General features: G+C 31.0%; 1 protein-coding gene and 2 long non-coding RNA genes across 4 annotated transcripts; 2 read left to right on the top strand and 1 right to left on the bottom strand.

Annotated features, from left to right (window-relative positions):
* The first annotated feature begins 8,121 nt into the window (after window positions 1-8,121).
* LOC146934731 (uncharacterized) lies at window positions 8,122-10,398 on the top strand. 2 transcript variants are annotated; one of them, XR_015007863.1, is made up of 2 exons: window positions 8,122-8,739; window positions 9,468-10,398. It is a non-coding gene; the product is annotated as an uncharacterized LOC146934731 (long non-coding RNA). The 2 variants fall into 2 exon arrangements; XR_015007862.1 differs by having other exon boundaries at window positions 9,051-10,398.
* Window positions 8,732-10,030, bottom strand: LOC146934732 (uncharacterized). The gene is made up of 2 exons (XR_015007861.1): window positions 9,890-10,030; window positions 8,732-9,064 (listed from the first exon to the last, which is right to left on the bottom strand). It is a non-coding gene; the product is annotated as an uncharacterized LOC146934732 (long non-coding RNA).
* A 7,395-nt stretch (window positions 10,399-17,793) lies between the features above and the next one.
* LOC146934730 (receptor protein kinase TMK1-like) lies at window positions 17,794-21,389 on the top strand. Its single transcript, XM_085706663.1, has 2 exons — window positions 17,794-20,283; window positions 20,661-21,389. Exons 1-2 carry the CDS (start codon window positions 18,003-18,005, stop codon window positions 21,173-21,175), a joined length of 2,796 nt encoding a protein of 931 aa, XP_085562789.1. The 5' UTR covers window positions 17,794-18,002; the 3' UTR covers window positions 21,176-21,389.
* Window positions 21,390-23,500: the final 2,111 nt, after the last annotated feature.

Genomic DNA, 23,500 nt, shown 5'->3' with positions numbered 1-23,500 from the left:
AATACTTTACAGGTTTACTCCTAGCAATACAGCTGTTGATGATGACATTAAGAGTGCCACAGAGTTTTGTGGTCCTTAGTCCTTACCATTGTTGGAGTGAGACACCCAAAAATGTTAAGAGATGAGTGGCTGGAAAAATGTGAGGTAAGGTAGTGTTCACTTGGCTTCTAAGTTATATCCATATGCTAATATTTGTATTTATACATTAGTTAAAAAGTATGGTCAAAATAAGTCAAGTGAATAGTGCACATTGCAAAAATTGGACATGTATTTTGAAACGGAGGGAGTATAACAATTGATGATTATGTTGGTTTTGATTCTTATAATAAGAATTGATGAGAGTATTTTTTTATTTGCAAACCACTTACTTTTTCCAATTCAATTCATCAATTTTGTATCTATTGTGTGCTTTTTGTCGACAGCATAATGAGATAATTTCACATCTCTTTATGAAGTGTTATTGGTCAGAGCAAAATATGATTTGCTTTCTCTTTAAGTGTGGTGCTCGATTCACATACTTTGAGGTACATATTGATGCAAGTGGAGATATTATAGTTAGTGTGGTAGCATTGTGTTACGAAATACTTCATCCGATCACATTTATAAGGAAAAAAATAATTTTTAGGTACATTGAATAATTAATGTATTTTGCATGTAATTACGATCGGATACGTTAGATATTCAATGAATCTAAAAATTTCTTTTTTTCTTATAATGCGTGAAAAATAAAAAATATTTTGAGTGAATTGATGTTGATGCGGATCTATTGTATCATGATGTATGTTTTAACCGTTACCTGTGCCGCTTGTGCCATTGTAACACTTCGCTAAAAAAACAGGTCTTGCTGAGAAACTAAATGTATAAATTTAAGGGTTAAATATGTTTTTAGTCCCTACATTTTGCGCTCCTTTGATAAATAGTCCCTACATTTAAGTAAATGTTTTTAAAATTCTCAAAGTTTATATCTTTACCAAATTTAGTCTCTGCCGTCAATTTCCTGTTCAGTCACCAAACTGACTGCTAATCTGTCAATTTTTTTTTTTTACCTTTAAATATGTTTTTGGTCCCTATAAAATTGAGACCTTCTAAGTTTAGTCTTTACTTAATTTTAATAGTCTTTTTAGTCCCTATGAAAAAAATTGCACTCAATATTAGTCCTTAGTCAATCCAATTTGTTTAATTTAAGCTTAAAATTATCGGAAAAAATTGATTTCTGCAATTCATAACATCATTGTGATCACACACACAATTGTTGATTTATCTATTGATAGCTACTAACAAAATCTAAAACGAATTGAACATACATATACACAAGCTAAGCTAGCAAGGGAAGCCATATGGTTGATTATTTTCCATTTAATTCTCTTCCTCTTCATAACGAAGTGATGTATGAAATTTTCTTCCTCTTTTGGCATGTTTGGATTTGATTTTCAAATCAAGGTGGCATGAAATATCGCTTCCCAAGGCAAGAAAAAAGTGAAAATAAAGAAGCTAACTTTTGTAGCTTTTGAAAAAACGTGGTTTTTTTTCTTTTCATTTTCACCGGTATAGCAAACATGCTCTTCATATGAAAGCAACTTCACTTTGCCTGCATCAAGTAGTAATATATGAAAGTAACAGAAGTGATACATGTTGATATGCCCGTAAAAGAATGAACAAGTAAGACTGCAGAACCTTCATAATCATTAGCAAAATAAACACATCCATTAGTATTGCATAAAATGCAATTGGCATTCCAATTGTACATCATAGTGAACGTGCAATTGGTACTTCAATTGTCTATGTTGGAAATGTTTAACCAACCAAAAACAAATAAAAGAAGGCCAGAAGTTGTAGTAGTTGAACCTAAGTTAAGCTTCATCACATATTTAACAAAAAAAGATGAAGCATTACATGTCAAATACTTGATTACACACACTTAGTTCGACATAAACAGGCATCAAGCACCAAAAAAGTACTACTAATAGAAGTTATAATCCCATGATTCAATTTCCTTCCTCTTCTCCTGATTATATTATGTATATGTATGTTCCAGTTCCTGAAAAATCTTCTAAGATAAATATTCATACTCTTTTCTTGTGTATACATGTTCAATTCGTTTTAGATTTTGTTCTGAAGCTATCGATAGATAAATCAACAATTGTGTGTGTGATCATAATGATATTATCAATTGTAGAAATCAATTTTTTGCGATAATTTTAAGCATAATTAAACAAATTGGATTGACTAATGACTAATATTGAGTGCAGAAATTTTTCATAGGGACTAAAAAAAAACTATTAAAACTAAGAAGGTCTCAATTTTATAGGGACCAAAAACATATTTAAAGGTAAAAAAAAAAATGCCAGATCAGCAGTCCGTTTGGTGACTAGACAGGAAATTGACGGCATGGACTAGATTTGGTAACGGATATAAAATGTGAGGATTTTAAAAACATTTACTTAAATGTAGGGACTATTTATCAAAGGAGCGCAAAATGTAGGAACTAAAAACATATTTAACCCTAAATTTAATTTTGGAAATTATACATTTATAACCTTTTGGGTGTGTTTGGATAGAGGGTAATGGAGGGAAGGGTTCACTTTTCGTTTTTAAATTACGGACACCATGAAATGTCTTTTAAAAAGTTAGCATATTAACATGATAAACGATAATATAATACTTCAATCACACTTGATTTATCTTAGAAAAACATGTTATATAGTCCGTAGTTAAAAAAAGAAAACTAAACCCTCCCCTCCTTTCCCCTCCTAAACCATCAATCCAAACACACCCTAAAAGTTTAAAATCTTATATTTTCAATATAGTACTCCCTCTGTTCTTTTATCTTTTTATGTTTAAACTCTTTGCACAAGTCTTAAGGAGTAATTAAAGTATATAAATATTTGCATGTTTTGAACTAAAAGTTGTTATATATAATTAAATTCACATGTGATAAGTCAAAGGTCACAACTCATTTAATAGTTTTATGGTGTGTTTTTCAGCAAGGGTAAATTTGGGAAAAAAAATATTGAACATACTAAAACATCAAAAGAAAAAACAGAGAGAGTATTTATTTTTTAATTATATTTTAAGATCTTTGTCTTATGCTCTTACACAAGTTAACATTTCCCAAAAAATAAATTATTTGTCATTTAACAAAAAAAACCCCAAAAAATAAATTATTTGTCATTTAACAAAAAAACACTTAAGAGAAATTTTGTAGGCATCATATGGACAAAGTGGAAGATCATCAGATGCAACTAATATATGGAGTAAATTATCGTAGCTCACCTAGTGAAATATGAATCGCTTTGGCATTGGGTATTGTTAACTTGTGCCCTTAGGGCACATGTTAAGAAACCTAAAAGAAAAAATATTTTATAAAATTTTGTGCATTCAACTCATTAAAAAGTTAAAGATTAGATGTAATTCACACATTCCAATGAGTTATTTCTATATTTGTTTCATTAACGTGTGCCTTAAGGGCACAAGTTAACATTTCCCTTCTTATTTACGTGCAAATATTTTGTTTTTCTTAAAATTACCATACTACCATCAAACTCAAAAAAAAAAAACTTAATTACAGTTTTGGCCTCGTAAGTATCACAATGTTGCGATTTTTGCTCCCTATTAAAAACAATAACAACACAGCCCCTTAAGTTTACTCTGTTTTCCATTTTTAGCCCCTTAGTCCAATTTTGACCCAGTCAATGCAGACGTGGCACCTCACTTACGTGAATGGGGATGCCACATGGGTAATTTTTTAATTATAAATAAATAAATAAAGCCAAGTGCGTACTTATTGAATTAAAAAAAATTAAAAAAAAGAAATGGAAAATGGAAAGAGAGACCGAAGGAAGAGTTTCATGAAGGAGAGACCATCAGATTGTTGTTAAACTAGGCATAAATTATCTCTACAAATAATAATCAACAAATAAACATAAGAATCAATTTATGTTAATAAGAATAATCAAGGGAGATTTCAAGAAACTTATCTGCTTTGATGTTGTTGTATAATTAGGTTACCGACACAACTCTATAAACATCTTTGACAACCAAATCAAATCTGCTACCGAATCAACTTTCAAGATTTGTAGAACGAACAATCAATTGAGCTAGTCTGAGACGTGCTGATCGCACTGTCCTTAAGGATTTTCCGCGTAGTTATACGCTAACCCCCCAGGATTTAACAGACCCTTCTCGATGTGGAATCGAGGAAACAGAACTAGCAAGAATATATTTTCAGGAGTTGTAGAAGAGAGCATATTTATATGATAACCCAGAGTTGTATAATAAACTTATAGAAGAGAGCATATTTATATAGGTATTGCATAAGTTTTCATATACATGTAAAATGGTGTTAAAATTGTTTTTTTCTTCGTTCAGTCTCTAATGATATGAGGGGTATTTTCTATCTTCTTCATGTCTAATCAAAACCGTCCTTTTTCATCAATAAAACGCAGTATTAAATGCCAAATAAAATTGGCAGTTATGTTCAACAAAGAATTAAGGAGTGTACTATCATGCTACTACACGTGTACATCCCTTGACTTGGTAAATTGAAGGAAGAAAACATGTGCTCAAAGAAATCAATTGGGAAAATATGTTTAAAGCAAATCCAATATATGACCAAAGGGATTGGACCATGTCTAATATAATAAGTTTTTATTAAAAATATTTTTCTATATTTCTCAATTAAAAATATGGGACACAAATATTTGAAACTTTTGAAATATACTCAAAATTTACAACAATCCCCCACATATTTCAAAAGTTTAAAAATAATTTGAAAAAAGACTTCCTGGGTTAACATCCTGGATGTGATGCATCAAACTGGTATAGCAAGCTATATGAACCAGTGCTAGAATGATAGTACTTAACACACAGTGAAATTGGTGCAGCAAGCTATATGAACCAAAATCACTTGATGTATGTTAGCGGTATATCATTCACATTACACCCCCACAATTCTTGCCGTTGGCGCTGTGGTGCGCGAATAGGCCGTGCGCGTGCCTGGATTATTTCATGAGTGCTCCAGAGATTTCGCCAAGATCCCATACAAGCGGCCCCACTTGACACTCACATAGGTGATTTCATCAAGTGTATGCTGCAAATCATACACCACCCATAAGGGGTATGAAATTCATTAAAAGCTTTATAGGCTTATCCTCTCAATAATGCAGTGTCTAGCACTTCTCACACACACCATAGGAAAGGGACGAGAACAAAAATTAATTAACTAATTTTTGGTGCTAGCAGAACTAATAAGTGACTTGTTCTTACCCATATGAACCTTATTCATGGGATCTCCAATCACAAAGGTTAGGTTCCCATCACATATTAATTTCAAATGGCTTTAGTCCCAATCCCCTCGATGTACACAATTTATTTCATCCCAAGGGGTTTTATTTAGTAGCTACTTTATACACAAATGATGAAGACAATTTTTTTTCATCATATAAGATTGACTAAGACGTCTCTAAGTCAATCTACTTCATATATATATCAAAGTTTATAACAATAAACTTGATCTCTATAATTATTTTTATACATGTCTGCTTACATTTTTATTAAGCGACAACACTATCAATGTGGATAAATATAAATCTATTTGTAGATTTATTATATAGGTCTGCTTGAATGACTTCAAGTGACAACATCCCCACAATAAATAAAATATTTGTACATTTTGATTTATTCTCATTGAATTTCAATTTCAATTAACATCATTGCATTATTTTGATGCAATGGTTCATCAACTCTAAACAATATTTCATATATTGTCAAAGTTACTTTCTTGCTATACTTCATCAGGTCTACTCAGATAAAGTCTAAGCGACAAACCCCCACATTGAGAAAATATAACTTTATGTATAGATTTATTTTACAGGTCTACTTGAATAATTTTCAAGTGACAACAGTTCCACAATGAAAACTAAATCCCATAAATATATATTTTCTCATAAACAAATTTCATTAAACATCATTGTATTAATATTTTAATATAATGGATAATCCATAATATACCATATAATATTTTATGGTATTCTCACAAATATTTCATGATTCTACCATACATATTTTTCATAAATTTATCAATAAAATATTTCTTCAATTTTCTTCTATCAAGTATAAGAACCATACTTGATTCTATGATTCATTCACATCAATTTAGATGTCACTTTATCCTTTAAAAAGTCTCGGCATAGCAGATAGTCAAATAAACTAAAGGAAAGTTCAATCCAACACAAGATGATTTAATTAGAGCATCACTTCACATTCAAATACAATCATATACATTTCAAGAACTTCTCAAAAATATCATGTGCCAATGCATTTCAGAAAAATTATATAAACTAAAAACCTCAATGTAAGTTCATTTAAACAATGCATATATCAACTCTTTGATAACACAAGTTAAATTAGTGAGATGCATATAGGTAGAATACAAAGGCATTGGTTATATTCATGTCATATCAGTCAAATGACAATGCATACTACATACACAAATATATAGAATTCCCAAAACTCTTAAAATAAAGTTTACCCCTTAGCAAATAACGGACACATATTCATAATAAGTTTACACACCAATTTGATCAATGATATCTTTGTCATATAAAATAAAATTCTTATAAGTCTTCTAAAATATGATAAACCAAAGATTTGAGGTTAAACTCAAGTAACACTACTTTTCTAATTTAGAGGAGTATTTCTGAATAACACAATATAATTTCTCCTATATAATAAAGAGTTTATAATCACTTATGTTAGATTAATACATACCAAATGCTGACAGAGTATACAACATGATCATCATAAGCAACCGTAACAATAATTTGCCCAATTAATCCAAAAATTGAATAGTTGATAAACTTGTATACAATACTAATGATATAAAACCTCCATTGATTAAAGTTCACAAGAAAATCATATTATTGTTTATTTGAGTTATTATCAAGAAACACTTCACATATATAACTATACCCAAATGCAAAAACTCAAATTTATAGAATTCAGATTATATTCTCACATGATTTGATCCAGATTATAATTCAAAATAGATCTGTCAATTAATTAAAGAAACTAGATGTGTACCTTGAGATAAAAAGAGTCGCACCCAAAAAGAATTGAAAAAACCTGATTATCAAAGGCTGTGTAGAACACCATAGTAAGGAGAACCTTATGCTTGAAATACGAATTAGCCCTTTTTATTTTTACGGCTTCACAGCTATGCAATTCCTTTCCCATTTACTACCAGAAGAACAAATAAATTTTTGAGTAATAGGTTTCATCAATTAAAAGAAAATCCTTAAGATTGTTGTTAAACCAGGCATAAATTATCTCTACAAATAATAATCAACAAATAAATATAAGAATCAATTTATGTTAATAAGAATAATCAAGGGAGATTTCAAGAAACTTATCTGCTTTGATGTTGTTGTATAATTAGGTCACCGACACAACTCTATCAACATCTTTGACAACCAAATCAAATCTGCTACCGAATCAACTTTCAAGATTTGTAGAACGAACAATCAATTGAGCTAGTCTGAGACGTGCTGATCGCACTGTCCTTAAGGATTTTCCGCGTAGTTATACGCTAACCCCCCAGGATTTAACAGACCATTCTCGATGTGGAATCGAGGAAACAGAACTAGCAAGAATATATTTTCAGGAGTTGTAGAAGAGAGCATATTTATATGATAACCCAGAGTTGTATAATAAACTTATAGAAGAGAGCATATTTATATAGGTATTGCATAAGTTTTCATATACATGTAAAATGGTGTTAAAATTGTTTTTTTCTTCGTTCAGTCTCTAATGATATGAGGGGTATTTTCTATCTTCTTCGGGTGAAGATCCTCTCCATTTAGAAAATAAATGGAAGTATGCAATTTGGAGAGAGATAGACACATAAAATAGGTAGTGGGTCCTACCATAAAGTGGGTCCCACCATGATTAATTACTTTTGACTTTTTTATGCGTCTTTATCTTTCCAAATGGTAGAAATGGAGAGGATAATAAATGGAGAGGATCTTCACCCATCTTCTTCATGTCTAATCAAAACCGTCCTTTTTCATCAATAAAACGCAGTATTAATGCCAAATAAAATTGGCAGTTATGTTCAACAAATCCCTCTTAATATAAGAAAAGAAGATGTTGTGGAAAATATATTAATGCCCTATCCCTATTGGCTGCCACCTCAAAGAATTAAGGGTAAATGAAGTCTAAAATTTACTTTAGGTGACTAAATGACCTCACTTAACTATTGTGATGTCATCTAACTACAAAATGCTTACAATTTAGTTTCTTTTCCCTTCAAAATATCATACCCATTATATAATAACTAAAAAGGACAGAAATCGGTTGGCATGGAAATGAAAAAGTTGCCTTTTGAAAGAAAGATCTAATGTCAGACATATAATCAAATAATTCACACTTTTGGCTCTTCAATTTGAAATTCAAAAAGATAGTATTGCCTCTCAAATTTGTATTACAAATTCAAACTCATTTATTCACCACTTTCCCCAAACTTGAGAGACTCTCTACTTCTCAAATCACTTTACTGTCTCTCCTCCTTCCATATTCTATTCCAATACACACTCTCTCTCTCTCTCACTATTCTATTCTTTCTCTCTCAAATCACTTATTATTTCTCATCTTCAATTTCATTTTAACTATAATTCTAATCTTTTTTTTGCAGGAAACTTACAACAATGTCTCTCTCTCAAGCAAGACAAACAAGTACACTAGGTAAATGATGAAATTATTTCCTTCTTTATTATTTTGTTAAACTACATTTTTTTCACTTCTAATACTTGTTAGTATATAGAGATTCATATAAATGTCCACGTAAATTTACACGGTACAAAGAAAATGAGTGATAGAGATTCAATCTTTAAACATGTAAAAACTTAGTAGATGAAAGAAAAATATATATAAACAAAATCCATGTTAACTACAAACAAAGTAGCCATACATTTTTCTTATCAATAGAACAAAGTAGGCTTTTTTCTCATCAATTAAAATGTTTTTTCTTTTCTTTTCAACACTTGAATGATCAGGTCTCTCCAGCAAACTATACATAAACACAAGGGTCGGTCAACACAAGGGTCAGTAAATGATAAGAATACAACAAAAAACATGATGAGTTAGTAAATATTCAATTTTATGCATAGTAACTTCTAGAGATTCAACAAATTTTTGTTCAGCCACAATAAATATACAACAGTTGTATTTCTCACACTGATTGTATATATATATTGTAAAAAAGCACTATTTTATTTTGAAAAACGAGTGCCCTGTTCACATGCTTTTTCTACCAGAATTAAATGTCCAGTCAAATCTAATATTGATCAAAAAAAATGATTAATATATATTAAATAATAAGAAAAGAGTGATAACAGCCTAAAATGTTTGAGGTATTTTTTTTTTGTCTGTATAAGGTGTGGTTGAAAATTTTCTGATATTTTCTTTTGCAGATAAGAGATGAAGTGGCTGATAAATCCATGTCATTACTATCCGGTGATTTTTGCAGTAGAAAAAGTGACATTAGAGCTGAACCAAAGTTGAGACCTCAAGTTAAAATCAAATCTTTTTGATATAGATGCACAAACAAAGACAAATAATATAATTAAACAAATCAAATCTTTGTGATATAGATGCACAAACAAACAAATAATATAATTAAACAAAATAGCATAATAATAGGTTTTTGTGTATATTTTAGATTCAGATTTCAGTAGGTAGATTTAATAAAAAGAAAGTCAGTTTTATTTTTTGAAAATAAAAAGAAAAAAGAAAGTTAGATGTTTAAATAAAATTAGAAAACAATCAATTTAAATTAGAAATATGAGAAGGTGCAGTTATTGTACCAAAAAAATAGAGAAAGAGGAAGACTTACCAAAAAACACTCTGGTGCGGTGGTTACCGGCGGTGGTGCAGTGGTTTCCGATGAAGTTTGTGAGACCATGATTTTTCTTTGGGGTTTTTGTGAATCAGCTGGTCAAGAGTGTGGATCCAATTTTTGTTTTCACAAAGCAACATCGGAGTTGCCAGGCCTATAAAGTCGGCGGTCTGAAAAATCAAATTGATAAATTAGAGAAATAAAAAAAGTGTGTTTTATAAAGGAGGAAGTGATTAGTTTAGTGATGGTGGTAGTGCGTTCAAAGGTTGTAAACAGTGGCTGGAAATCTCATTTTTACAAATGAGAAATTATCAACACACTTCCTTTTGAAAATCTAATTTGATAGAAAGATGGAGGAGAATGAGATGATGAATAATATATAATTTTTTTTAAGAAAAGGTCATCGGAAGGATGTAGATCTGGTCGGAAGATGGCCGGAGTTGGTGGTTTATGGTGGAGAAGAAAAACAGATGATGAAAAAGTGGTGGTTTTCAAGCAGAGAGTAAATGGAAATAGTTACAAGAGAGTGAAAATTGATAGGTTTTGTTAAAAGTAAACAATTTATTAAATACTCCATCCGGTCTTATTTACAAGAGACAATTTACTTTTTAGATACATTAAATAATTTATGTATTTGGTTTAAGTTTTTGACTAGATGCATACATTGTTCAATGTATCTAAAAAGTCAACTTTCTCTTATAAATAGAACCGGATGGAGTATTAATAAATAAAAAGTCAACATGTCTTGATGTGTGATTCTAAAATGACGTGGATTTGAGAAAGTTAAGTGTCATGATGAAAATAAATAAATTTTATTAATTGAGTTAATTAATACTCATTTAGTTTGTTTTTAAATGTCCTTTTGAAATAGTAACACTAATTAAAGAAGGTTAGTTTGGCACATTTTCTTCTTATAATACCATCATTTTTTTTTGTTGTTGAATCAATTAAATAAATTATTATACACAGGACAAGTCTCCGCTGATATGAATATAGAAATAACTATTCTATACGAGAAAAATCGTTGTTCATAAAACTTAAAGATAATTTTTCATCAAATTAAATTATTAATGTACATAGAACCAGTCGTTGCTATTATTTTGTAAAAAAAATAAAAAAGTCGTTGCTATCACAAATTTTAAAATAATCATTATGGACAATAAAAGTGGTCAATTTTTTTGAGGGAAATAATTGTCACTCTTAAAATTTTAAAAATTAGTATTATATACGGGACATGTTGTCATTGAAGAAAAAAAATTAAATTTTTTAATACAAGAGACAAGTCATCGCTGATATAAATTTTAAAATAATTATTAAACATGTGACATGTCATCACCAAAATATATTAATAGATAATTATTATACATGAGAAATTTCATCATTGATATATATTATAAAATAAATATGATACACGAGACAAGTTCTCACCATTAAAATTTAAAAATTATTATTATACACGAGCTAAAATTTTGAATGTCACATTGTTTCCATTCTTTAAAAATATTGTACCATCTTCAATTAAAATCGATTGGCGAGGTTGACATTGATTAAATAGAGCTATAATGCACGAGAGAAGTTGACATTGATTAAATTACACTATCATCCACTTGACAATTTTTCTATTAACAAATTTTCAGAATTAACTCAAATATCTTCGAAAAGTTATCATTGACTAAACTAACTTTGACGCACAGGACATATTGTCATTTATAAAAAAAATTGTTCATGATAAAGCGTTTATACTATTTAGAATATCACCTCACTTCATTTCTACAACGATATTGAATCTTCATCAACTAAAATATACGGGAAAACTTGGCATTGTCTAAAATTTTCTAAACAACTAAAATGCATGGGAGAAGTGGGCATTGACAAATTTTTCAAAGTAGTAACTCAAATGCACGGGATAAGTTGTCACTGACTAAAATAACTTTGATACATTGGACAAGTTATTATTTATAAATATTTGTTCTTGCGAAAACGTCTATGCTATTTAGGATATCACATTACTTTAATTTTACAATTATATTGAACCCTCATCAACTAAAATGCACGGGATAAATTAGCATTGTCTAAAATTTCGTAAATGTATAAAATGCATGGGAGAAGTGGGCAAATTTCATAATTAACTCAAATGTACATGCTAAGTTGACACTAACTAAAGTAACTGACACATGGGACAAGTTGTCATTCATAAAAAATTGTTCTTAAGAAAACGTTTATACTATTTAGAATACCACACCACTTCAATTGATATTGAACCGTCATCAACTAAAATGCGTGGGAAAAGTGGGTTTGTCTAAAATATCGTAAATAAACAAAATACATGGGAGAATCGGACATTGACTAAAATTTGAAATTAACTCAAATACACGGGATAAGTTGTCAGTGACTAAACTAACTTTGATATATGGGATAAATTGTCATTTATAAAAAATTGTTCATGCCAAAACGTTTCTACTCTTTATAATATCACATCACTTTCACTCTACAGTGATATTGAATCCTGATCAACTAAAATGCACGGGATAAGTGGACATTATCTAAAATTTTCTAAATAACTAAAATGCATGGGAGAAGTGGGCATTGACAAAAAAAATTTAAAAGTAACTCAAATGCACAAGATAAGTTGTCATTCACTAAACTAACTTTGATACACGGGACAAGTTGTTATTTATAAAAAAAAATGTTCTTAGGAAAATGTTTATACTATTTTGAATATCGCATCATTTTAATTCTACAATTATATTAAACCCTTATCAATTAAAATGCTTGGGATAAGTGGACATTGTCTAAAATATCATAAATAAATAAAATGCATGGGAGAAGTGGACATTGCATAAATTTCAAAATTAACTCAAATACATGGGATGAGTTGTCACTGACTAAACTAACTTTGATACACGGGACAAGTTGTTATTTATAAAAAAAAATGTTCTTGCTAAAACGTAAATACTATTTAAAATTTCACATCAATTTAATTCTACAATAATATTGAACTTTCTTCAACTAAAATCCATCAAGCACTGTCTAAAATTTTCTAAATAACTAAAATGCATGGTAGAAGTGGGCATTTACTAAAGTTTCAGAAGTAACTCAAATGTACGGGATAAGTTGTCACTGCCTAACTTAACTTTGATACACGGGACAAGTTGTTATTAATAAAAAAAAATGTTCTAAGAAAAACGTTCACGCTATGATATAATCATTAACCATGTCGTTTAAACGTGATATTTTAAAATAATTATTAACCACGTGAAGAGTCATCAACGATATAATTCAAAAAATAATTGTTATACACGGGGCAAGTCGTCGGTGATACAAATTTTAAAATAAATACTATACATAGGATAAGTTATCATTGCTAAAAATTTAAAATAATTATTATGCACAAGATAAGTCTTCATTGCTAAAATTTTTTTTTCAAAGTTTGTTTTTAAAGAAGCATTTTTTCAAGTTGATTTTTTAATTTTCCTTCAAAAAAAAAAGTTGATTTTTTAATTTGGCAAACATATTTCAAAATCATATATGTTGATATTGTGTAAACTCGCATATAAAAAACCTCGAAATTAAATAAATCATCCACACCAACGGGTACCCGTGCGGATGCACGGGTATCTTACTAGTTCAACAAAGAATTAAGGAGTGTACTATCATGCTACTACACGTGTACATCCCTTGACTTGGTAAATTGAAGGAAGAAAACATGTGCTCAAAGAAATCAATTGGGAAAATATGTTTAAAGCAAATCCAATATATGACCAAAGGGATTGGACCATGTCTAATATAATAAGTTTTTATTAAAAATATTTTTCTATATTTCTCAATTAAAAATATGGGACACAAATATTTGAAACTTTTGAAATATACTCAAAATTTACAACACAGATTTCCCTGAACTACTCCTCTCCACCGCAGTCGACGACGCATCAGTCGCAGTGGCGTTGCCAGGACCCTGGGTCAGGGGGTTCAATGGCATTGGAATAAAAAATTACATATATACTTTATAATTGTCTTCTATGCGGTTTCTTTTCTTGAAATCGTTGATTAATCAGGTCATTATTAATGTTGTTATTTTGAAAAATTATCTCAAATATTATTATTATTATTATTATTATTATTATTATTATTATTATTATTATTATTATTATTATTTGATATACATATGAAAAAAATCTTTTTTTTTTTTATATCATAGATTAGATATATAAGTTATTCAATTAATGTAAAAAGTGATTTTTCACTTATAATAGTTTTACTTATTATTATTTTATATGTATATAATTTTTTTATATCATATATCCGATACTTAAGTTATTCAATGAACCTAAAAAATGATTTTTGTTTTTACTTGTAATAGTGACAAAATGGAGTAAAATTTAAATATCTTACGGTATTTATTATAACTTGTGAAATTCACACTAACTATATATACGTTTTTACTATTAAATATAGTGAAAAGGTAATTAATGTCATAAGGACATTCTTTAAAGACTTTATAATTTTATAAAAAAATTGCATTCAATGTATCGAAAATTGAAGTATTAATCGTATCCAATAAATGATTTCTTAATTGAGAATCATTAAAAAGTGTTATTAAGACACTCGTTGGCTAGACCCTTAAATATATCTTAAATATATGAAGAATGCTAACCATTTCCCTTGAGGCATTGGATAAGGGGATAAAAATAGAAATATAATATTGGAAAATGGTAAAAAGAGATAAATTTAACTTTTTATGAGTCAAAATGTTGTTGAGACCAATGCAAACATGCTACTTTTGGCTTCCTTAACCATTGCCCTCAGGACAATGGTTAACAAGACCCTAAATATATATAACTTTAAACAAAAACAGTATTTCACATCTACCCGTTTATTATAGTTGTAAGGTATTGATCAAATTTGTTCTTAAACAGCTGTTCTATTCCCACCATAGTTATTTTAGTTGAATGTTTTGTATTACTCTAGTTTTATTTAATTCACGCTGGCTTTAGCTTTAAATTCGGCGAGTGAATAGTGGGCATTTGGAGAGAGGAAATAGTGCATGTTGTTTAATTAGAGAGAGCTGATTGGTTCATATGGGGTGCATGTATTAAATTCCAGGGGATTCAACATATGAATTATATATAATATTGGGTAGAATTTAGAGAATTGAGGGGGTTCAGTTGAATCCCCTGAATTATATGTACCTCCGCCCCTGATCAGTCGGAGCACCATCGGAACTCTCACCAGATGGAACGGAGTAGGCGCATCCGTCGGTGAAGGAGCTGAAGCAGGTGTTGGTGAAGGAAGGAGCACCAGCAGCCTTCGGCGATTTTCTGACAAAGCCACAAATTATCATCACTGAAATCGCTACCAATAATTTGTCTCAAAAGGGAAATCAATAAAGCAACGTAGCCAATCCCAGAGACTCGAATCATTTCGTCAGTGACCCAAATAAGTTGATGTTTTCACGGACCCAAGATGTTTTAGGTAGAGGTGGTGGACGATATTAAGGAGGAGGTTGAGGAAGGTGGTGTAACCGTCGGTGATGATAGTGTGTAAGTGTTTGATATGGGTTTTGGAGAATTGTGGTTAGGTGAGAATGGCATGAAGGTCGATAGGGTGGTTGAGTTGAATGTATTCGTCGGGATTTGGAATGGTTAAGGAGAAAGGTGGTTTAAGGGAAGGTTGAAGAGATTGGAGAGATTTCGATTTGGTTTCAAGGAACAGGGTAGTGTTGTTATTATATAGATAGATAGATAAGTTTCTGGGTAGCACAAAGAACAGGGTAAATGCCTTTTCCATTTTCCATTTCTTTTTTTAATTCAATAAATACACATTTGGCTTTTTTTATTTTTTTTAATTAAAAACAATATCCATGTGACATCCCACTCACTTAAGAGAGGTGTTAACTGTGAATATCAAAATTGGATCAAGGGGGTAAACTTAAGGGGTTGAATTGTTATTGTTTTTTATAGGGGGCAAAATAGCAACATAGTGATACTTAGAGGATCAAAACTGTAATTAAGAAGAAAAAAATGATGTAAAGTGTTTATTATGGCGGATGAAAATGTCGTTACACAAAAAAATCAGCCACCATTTTATTCAACATACATTATTGCGGTTATTCTTAAAGTGACATTTTAAATTTTGTGCTAGCCAAAAATACGACATTCTAGAAAACGCCATTTTGGTTTATACTGGCGGTTCAAACCGCCATAATTTGTAAAATTTAGCCGCAGTAATAAGCATTTTTTTATAGTGGCAAATTAAAAATTACACTATGATTTTATTATATAAGAGTTTATACAAAATATAAACTTAATTAGGCTTACGGTGAGCACAAGAATATCTGGTGAGAAAGCTTAATAAAAACACAAAAAATTTGATAACAATAAATCATTATTACAAGTATGTATGTACAGTTGGCAGATATTGTTGGACTTTATGCTCATACATGTTGTAACTTAGTTTAAAGTTTAGAGTTTTATCGCTAGATTATATGCAACGACATCCTTATTTATTAATTTTGTTACGTGTGCAGCAATTTAATCTAATTTTTTTCCGTTCATTTGCTTTATTAGGTTTGCAATTATTTAACCTAACAAATTCCATCTAAAAAAATGAATCGCACCAATTTCATTCATATCCTCTTGCCTTTTTATTTTTGAAGAAAATATTTTCTACACTTATTTGATGTTGCACGTTTGTTCTATAAACTATGAGCATATCAATGATCACGTTTGATGCCTTCTATTTTATACTTTTTTTTCGGCTACCCTAATTTCCATGTAAACTTGGTTATATATACCTGAATTATTGATAGGATTACCGAATTTTCTTTTATAATATTTTCATATGTCATACATTTTATGAAGTGTTTTATTTTGTCTACTATGGATTATCACGTGTTATTTTTTCACTGTTACCTATTATATATTGCATTTTATTATTCGAATGTCAATCCCTTTACAATAAACCCGAGCCGAGCACGGGTCAAAAATCTAGTTATATAATATTTTTGGTTATCTATGGTATGACACAAGGGTATATCCTCCGAAATTTAAATTTTCATTATTATTAAAAATCAAAATATGCGTACTAATGTTGTGTATGTACACACATGCATACATATATATAAAGTCAAGTAACTAATTTTTGAGCTTACATTAGTACTATTATTACTGTTATTATTTTCAAAATTAACAAAAAAATTTAGCTTACATTAGTACTATTATTACTGTTATTATTTTCAAAATTAACAAATCATGCAGACACTTGTTGTCCACATTCTTAATAATTTTTAAAACACCAATCACCACCGCTCAATCTCACATGGTTTGAAGCTAAATTGCCACAATTCCTATCGAAGATGACTTGGAAAATATTAGGCTCGACAAAGAAAAAACAATATATGTAGTTGAGTATTTATAGAGTCATGTAATGAGTGTGACGTGACTTGACAAGTAAGACATTGAATATACATACATCAGTTAAAGGATGATGCATGTGCCTTTTTTGGTATGTTAGGTTTCATTAATTTTATGCACCATAGATTAAAAATTGTCCATCCGCATGAAAAGGTTGATTTAGTTTATATCATCATGTCAGACCTATAGTATAATGAGGTATGACTGTGATAAAAATGTTTAATTTATCCATATAAAATAAAACCCTTAGACGTGAAAAAAGAAAAAAGGTGACATGATCCTTAACTAACCTTCGGCAAAAAAATAAAACTCAGTACAAATATTAATATGTGTGGTTCCCTTTAAGTGTAAAAACAAAACTGAACACTTATTACAAACCATTGATTTGTAAAATATCCAAAGTAAATGGAGGAGTTAACACCACACATCCAATTCCTCTCTCTCTGCTAAAAAAAAAAATCACTTCCCTCTCTCTCTTTCGTTGCACAGTCTTGTCTCCTTAACAAAACCAAAAACCAATTTCTCTCTGGCAAAACTTTTTTTTTTTCATTGGGGGTTCCTCTTTCTCGTCCATCGTTAACAGATGCAATGTGATCGTCTTCCTTCCCAAACCTTTTGTGGGGGATTCTTTATTTTTGTCCTCACATTCAATATCCAATTTTATGATACTCGTAATAATTATCTGAAGCACAAAAATAATGGGAAAACTTGGATTAAGTTATAGAGGTTCGTTAAATTTTGTTTTTGGCTTGATGTTTTCTATTTTGGTTATCTCAGTAAGGTGTGAAGATGTCGAGGTTATGAATATTTTGAAGAAAACCATAAATGCTCCAGTTACTTTTCAATGGACAGATCCTGATGTATGTAAATGGAAACACGTTAATTGTGATTCAAGAAAACATGTCATTGCAATTCAAATAGGGAACCAGAATCTTCAAGGCTTTCTCCCGAAGGAACTTGTGATGTTATCGGCATTACAAAAGTTCGAGTGTCAAAGAAACGGCCTCATCGGTCCATTCCCTTACCTCTCAAAATCACTACAGAGGCTTCTAATCCACGACAACAAATTTAGCTCTCTTCCCAGCGATTTCTTCACGGGGATGAGCAATTTGCAAGAAGTAGAAATCGACAACAACCCCTTGCCTCCGTGGCAAATTCCTAACTCTCTTAAAGATTGTGTTGCACTCCAAACTTTCAGTGCTGAAAGCGTTGGCATTGTTGGGACTATTCCAGATTTTTTTGGCAGAGATGGTCCCTTCCCTGGATTAGTTTTTTTGGCATTGTCTGGTAATTCATTAGAAGGTGTTTTGCCTGCAAGTCTTTCTGGAAGTTCAATAGAGAACCTTTTGGTCAATGGACAAAATAGCAACAATAAACTCAATGGTACCCTTGTTGTGTTACAAAACATGACATCTTTGAAACAAATATGGGTTAACGATAATTCATTTACAGGTCCTATACCCGATTTATCACAGCTTAACCAACTGTCTGATGTGAATTTAAGGGATAACCAGTTGACTGGTGTTGTTCCACCTTCTTTAATGAACCTTCCAAGCCTTCAAGTGGTAAATTTAACAAACAATCGTCTCCAAGGTTCACCTCCCAAGTTTAGAGACGGCGTTGGAGTTGATAATATTATCGGTGGGGGTAGAAACGAATTTTGCACAAATGTTCCAGGGCAACCATGTAATCCTCTTGTGAATATTTTGTTATCAGTTGCTGAACCTTTGGGTTATCCTCTTAAGTTTGCTGAAAGTTGGCAGGGTAATGATCCTTGTGCTAATAAATGGATAGGTATAGTTTGTTCTGGTGGAAATATTTCAATTATCAATTTTCAGAACATGGGACTGAGTGGAACTATTTCTCCGAATTTTGCTAGTCTTTCTTCTTTGACAAAACTACTTCTTGCAAACAATGATATTACCGGTACCATACCTAATCAACTTACTAGTATGCCTATTCTACAAGAATTGGATGTTTCTAATAATAATTTGTATGGTCGTGTGCCGTCGTTTCCAAAAGGTGTGGTTCTTAAAATTGGTGGGAATCCTGATATTGGGAAGGATAAACCCATTACTCCATCTGCAAGTAGCCATGGGTTTGGAAAAGACAATGGCAAAGACAAAGACGAAGACAAAGACAAAGAAAAAAACAAAAACAGTGTTGACGGCGTCAATGTTGGAGTTGTGTTAGGGGTTGTCTTTGTACTTGGAATTGGGGCAATAATATTATTTATGTTTTGGAAAAGGTCAAGGAATCATACGAAGAAAGGTAAAAAACCTGATGCAATAACAACACATTCTAGTTATAAAGATGGTGAAAATGTTGTGAAGGCGAGTGTTGCTGTTAGCGGTGGAGGAAGTGATGCCTTAAGTCCCACTTGTAATGCTTATGAAGTTGGTAACATGGTGATTTCAATTCAAGTTTTGAGACAAGTTACAAATAACTTTAGTGAGGAAAAGATAGTCGGGAAAGGTGGTTTTGGTATTGTGTACAAAGGGGAGTTGCATGATGGGACGCAAATTGCAGTGAAAAGGATGCAATCAGGAATGATGGGCGAAGGATCAAATGAATTCACGTCTGAGATTGAAGTGCTTACAAAGGTTCGACATAAACATTTGGTTTCACTCTTAGGGTATTGTTTGGATGGGAATGAGAAACTTTTGGTTTATGAGTACATGACTAAAGGTGCTTTAAGCAAACACTTGTTTGATTGGAAAGAGGAAGGGATAAAACCATTAGAATGGAAGACACGACTTAGTATTGCTTTAGATGTTGCTAGAGGTATTGAATATCTTCATGGGTTAACCCAACAAATTTTTATTCACAGGGATATCAAACCATCTAACATTTTGCTTGGAGAAGACATGCGAGCAAAAGTATCTGACTTTGGATTGGTTCGGCTTGCTCCTGAAGGAAAAGCTTCATTTCAAACTAGACTTGCCGGAACTTTTGGATATATGGCACCAGAGTATGCAGGTAAACATCTATGCTTATCCTTTAAACTACTTTTACATGTGGCTAGTTATAGTCATATTGAAAAAAATTGTTATTTATTATATCGTTATTTTAAGTGATGTTATTTACTTTTTAGTTTATGATAATATTATTTTAGTGCAAGCATTCATTATGAAGATAAGTTACATAAATATTATTTATTTTGACATTACACTGTACATAAATTACTTTTGTGAATTATATTAAAACAAATTAATTGACCAATAAACTCGAGGCTCGTTTCTCCGATAATCATCATGATGATTAGATGTTGACATTCTATCATGCATTTATTTTTTGATCATTTTTTGCCAATGTCTTAAAGGCACTAACCAACACTAAAATGAATAATTATGCAGCAACGGGAAGACTAACAACAAAGGCCGATGTATATAGTTTTGGTGTGGTTCTTATGGAGATCATAACAGGAAGGAAAGCACTTGATGGTAGCCAACTTGAAGAGAATATCCACCTTGTTACATGGTTTTGTAGGATGTTACTAAATAAGGATTCATTTCAATCAATGATTGATAGGACAATTGAGGTTGATGAAGAAACATATGCAAGCATAAACACAGTTGCTGAGTTGGCCGGACATTGTAGTGCAAGGGAGCCTTATCAGCGTCCTGACATGAGTCACGCTGTGAACGTGTTATCATCCCTTGTTGAAGTGTGGAAGCCTACAAAACAGGATGTTGATGACGTATACGGGATTAACTTTGATATGACATTACCGGAAGCTCTCAAAAGGTGGCAGGCTTTTGAAGGAAGTAGCACCCTCGATTTAACCCTTTCTCCTTCGACAATGAATACGAGTGGAGGCAGTACGCAGACTTATCAATCTTCAAACGCGTCTTCACATGCACAAATGTAAAGTTATATATATATATATATATATATATATATATATATATATATATATACACACACACACACATATACACACACACACACACACACATATACACGACATATGTGGCGAGAATGACTGTTATGTTAGAATGACGAAAATGTTTACTAGCCTTTAGATCCAAATCAACGATTAAGATTAAAAAATAATTTAATAAACTTAAGTGTCCTTGCCCGCACTACTACAGAGCCACGCATGTCTTCTATATCCATTCGCTTTCCTAATTTCTTCCTTCTCCGCCCTACCTGTGTGTGTTTATTTCTCAATTCTTTCAATTAAAAACCATGGCCATTGTTTTTTTCATTCAATTAGAAATTCCAAGCGTGTCGAATTGTCTATCCGTTCCAATTAGAAATTGCAGGCGTCCGTTTTTTTCAATTGAAATCACTGTGTATAAGTACTTTCATCTAATGCACTCACCTCAATTTATGTTATCATCTACCTTCACTGTTATTAACGTCAAGTTGTGAGTGCATACAAGCACTTGTTAGCAAAAAGAAAACTCCTTGATTGCTATGTGATTTTTTTTTTTTAATTATGTTGGATTTAATTTTTTTTTTATTATTTATATAAAATAGAAAATAGAGAAAGGTTGTAACAAAAAAAAAAGACAATAGAGAAAGGCCAATTTTCATTGAAGAATATCCTTTTTTTTTTATAAAAAAATACAGAGAGCATTTTTTTTTAATGGGGAGGTGTTGCTATGGAATCACGAAGCCAAATGGTACTGAGATGTGGATTGGAGAAGATGAAAGGATGAACGGGGTTCACGAGAATTGATTGAATACAGAGAGGAACATGCGTTTTTTAAAATGTGGTTTTAATCTTAACTGTCGATTCAAATCTAAAGGCTAATAAATGTTCTCATCATTCTCACATAATATAGCTATTTTCACTAGATATTATGTTGACTATGTTCAATGTAATTGCATATTCGACATTCATTCACCAAACAACCCAAATTCTAGTGGTTTATATTTTCAGGAAAGAAAAAAAAAATGTTAGTGTTATTTTAGACGTGATTATTAGATATGGTTAAGACAATATCCAAATCCCAAGGAGATAGTTACGGAAAATAAATTTTGCATTTTCTTTCCTTTCAATGATTTAGAAATGATTTTTTTTTTGCGGTGGCCGAGGTTTGAACTCCGAAACTTACATATATTATGCATTATCTCTACCTTGCATATATCATGCATGATTTAAAAATGATTACTAATGTGTTTGGAGATGCATCTTGCATAAATTAAGACTCCCAAATGAATTTAACTTACTTTTATTTTGGGTCCTCTACCTTGCCATTTTAAAGAATTCGGTGCCCCATTTCAAAATCAAATACTTTATCCCCATATTGTAACATTAATTACAAAATTACACCAGTCCCTATTTTGGCACCCAAAACCTTAGAATGTGGCAAATTTGTTTAAAGTGGTGGCCTAAAAATGATGATTTGGCAAAATCGAAGTAGAAATAAAATTAAATGAAATTAAAAAAAGATTAAATGTTTAAAATATAAATAAAAAATGATAGTTGAAAATATTAAAAAAATAGAACACTAAAAATTATGTTCTTCATCTTTCTTCTTTATTCGTCGCCTACCAAATTTCTCTTTGCACATAAGCGCATCGCCTACCATGTTTGTTTCTTTGTGTTTTTATTACACTTGAGAAACACCTCACTTCGTGACAATTGAGCACCACAAACTTATTCATCATCTCATTCTCTTGGTTAGTCAGGGTGTTTTTTATTTTTGGAAAAACCGATAACATCAAAATTAGGGGGTGTTGACGTTTTTATTGTATTTTTTGACGTTTAAATTTCAAAATGTGCCTCAATTTGGGTTTATTAAGTTGTGTAAGCAAAATACAGTAATATGGGTATATGTCACAACACTTGGAAGAAACAAAACGATGAAACGATCGAGTTTTGTTAAGATGAACCCAAAAGAAGAAGAGTAGTAAGAAGGTAGTTGTTGTTCATGAAGGGAGAGGAGTATTATCTACACCGGACAAGTGAATATACGAATAGATTGTGCAACTGATTTAATTGATACTCATCTCCTTGCTTTCGAAAGACGTCTTCTCAACCAGCTTTGAATTATTTGCGAAATGCAATCTCAAATTTATGTGAAAATGGCATTCTTTCTTCAATTTTAAAAATGAATTAAGTTAATTTATTTTTTGAAGAGAAGTTAATTGTAGCGTTATGTGATGATCTAGTACACTTTGAAGAAATTATGAGCTATCTTTGTTGTTCTTTTAATTTAAAAAAAAATGTTAAATACATATC

This window comes from Medicago sativa, chromosome 4 (genome assembly GCF_051527215.1).
Source record: "Medicago sativa cultivar Bolivia chromosome 4, Bolivia_mono, whole genome shotgun sequence".
Lineage (NCBI taxonomy): Eukaryota > Viridiplantae > Streptophyta > Magnoliopsida > Fabales > Fabaceae > Medicago > Medicago sativa.
This window is presented reverse-complemented; position numbering and strand designations above follow the sequence as displayed.

Excerpts from the sequence above, each read along its gene's own strand:
- LOC146934730 (XM_085706663.1), top strand. The coding sequence starts at position 18,003 with ATGGGAAAACTTGGATTAAGTTATAGAGGTTCGTTAAATTTTGTTTTT. Across the intron at positions 20,284-20,660 it reads TATGGCACCAGAGTATGCAG|CAACGGGAAGACTAACAACA; the intron begins GTAAACATCTAT and ends ATAATTATGCAG.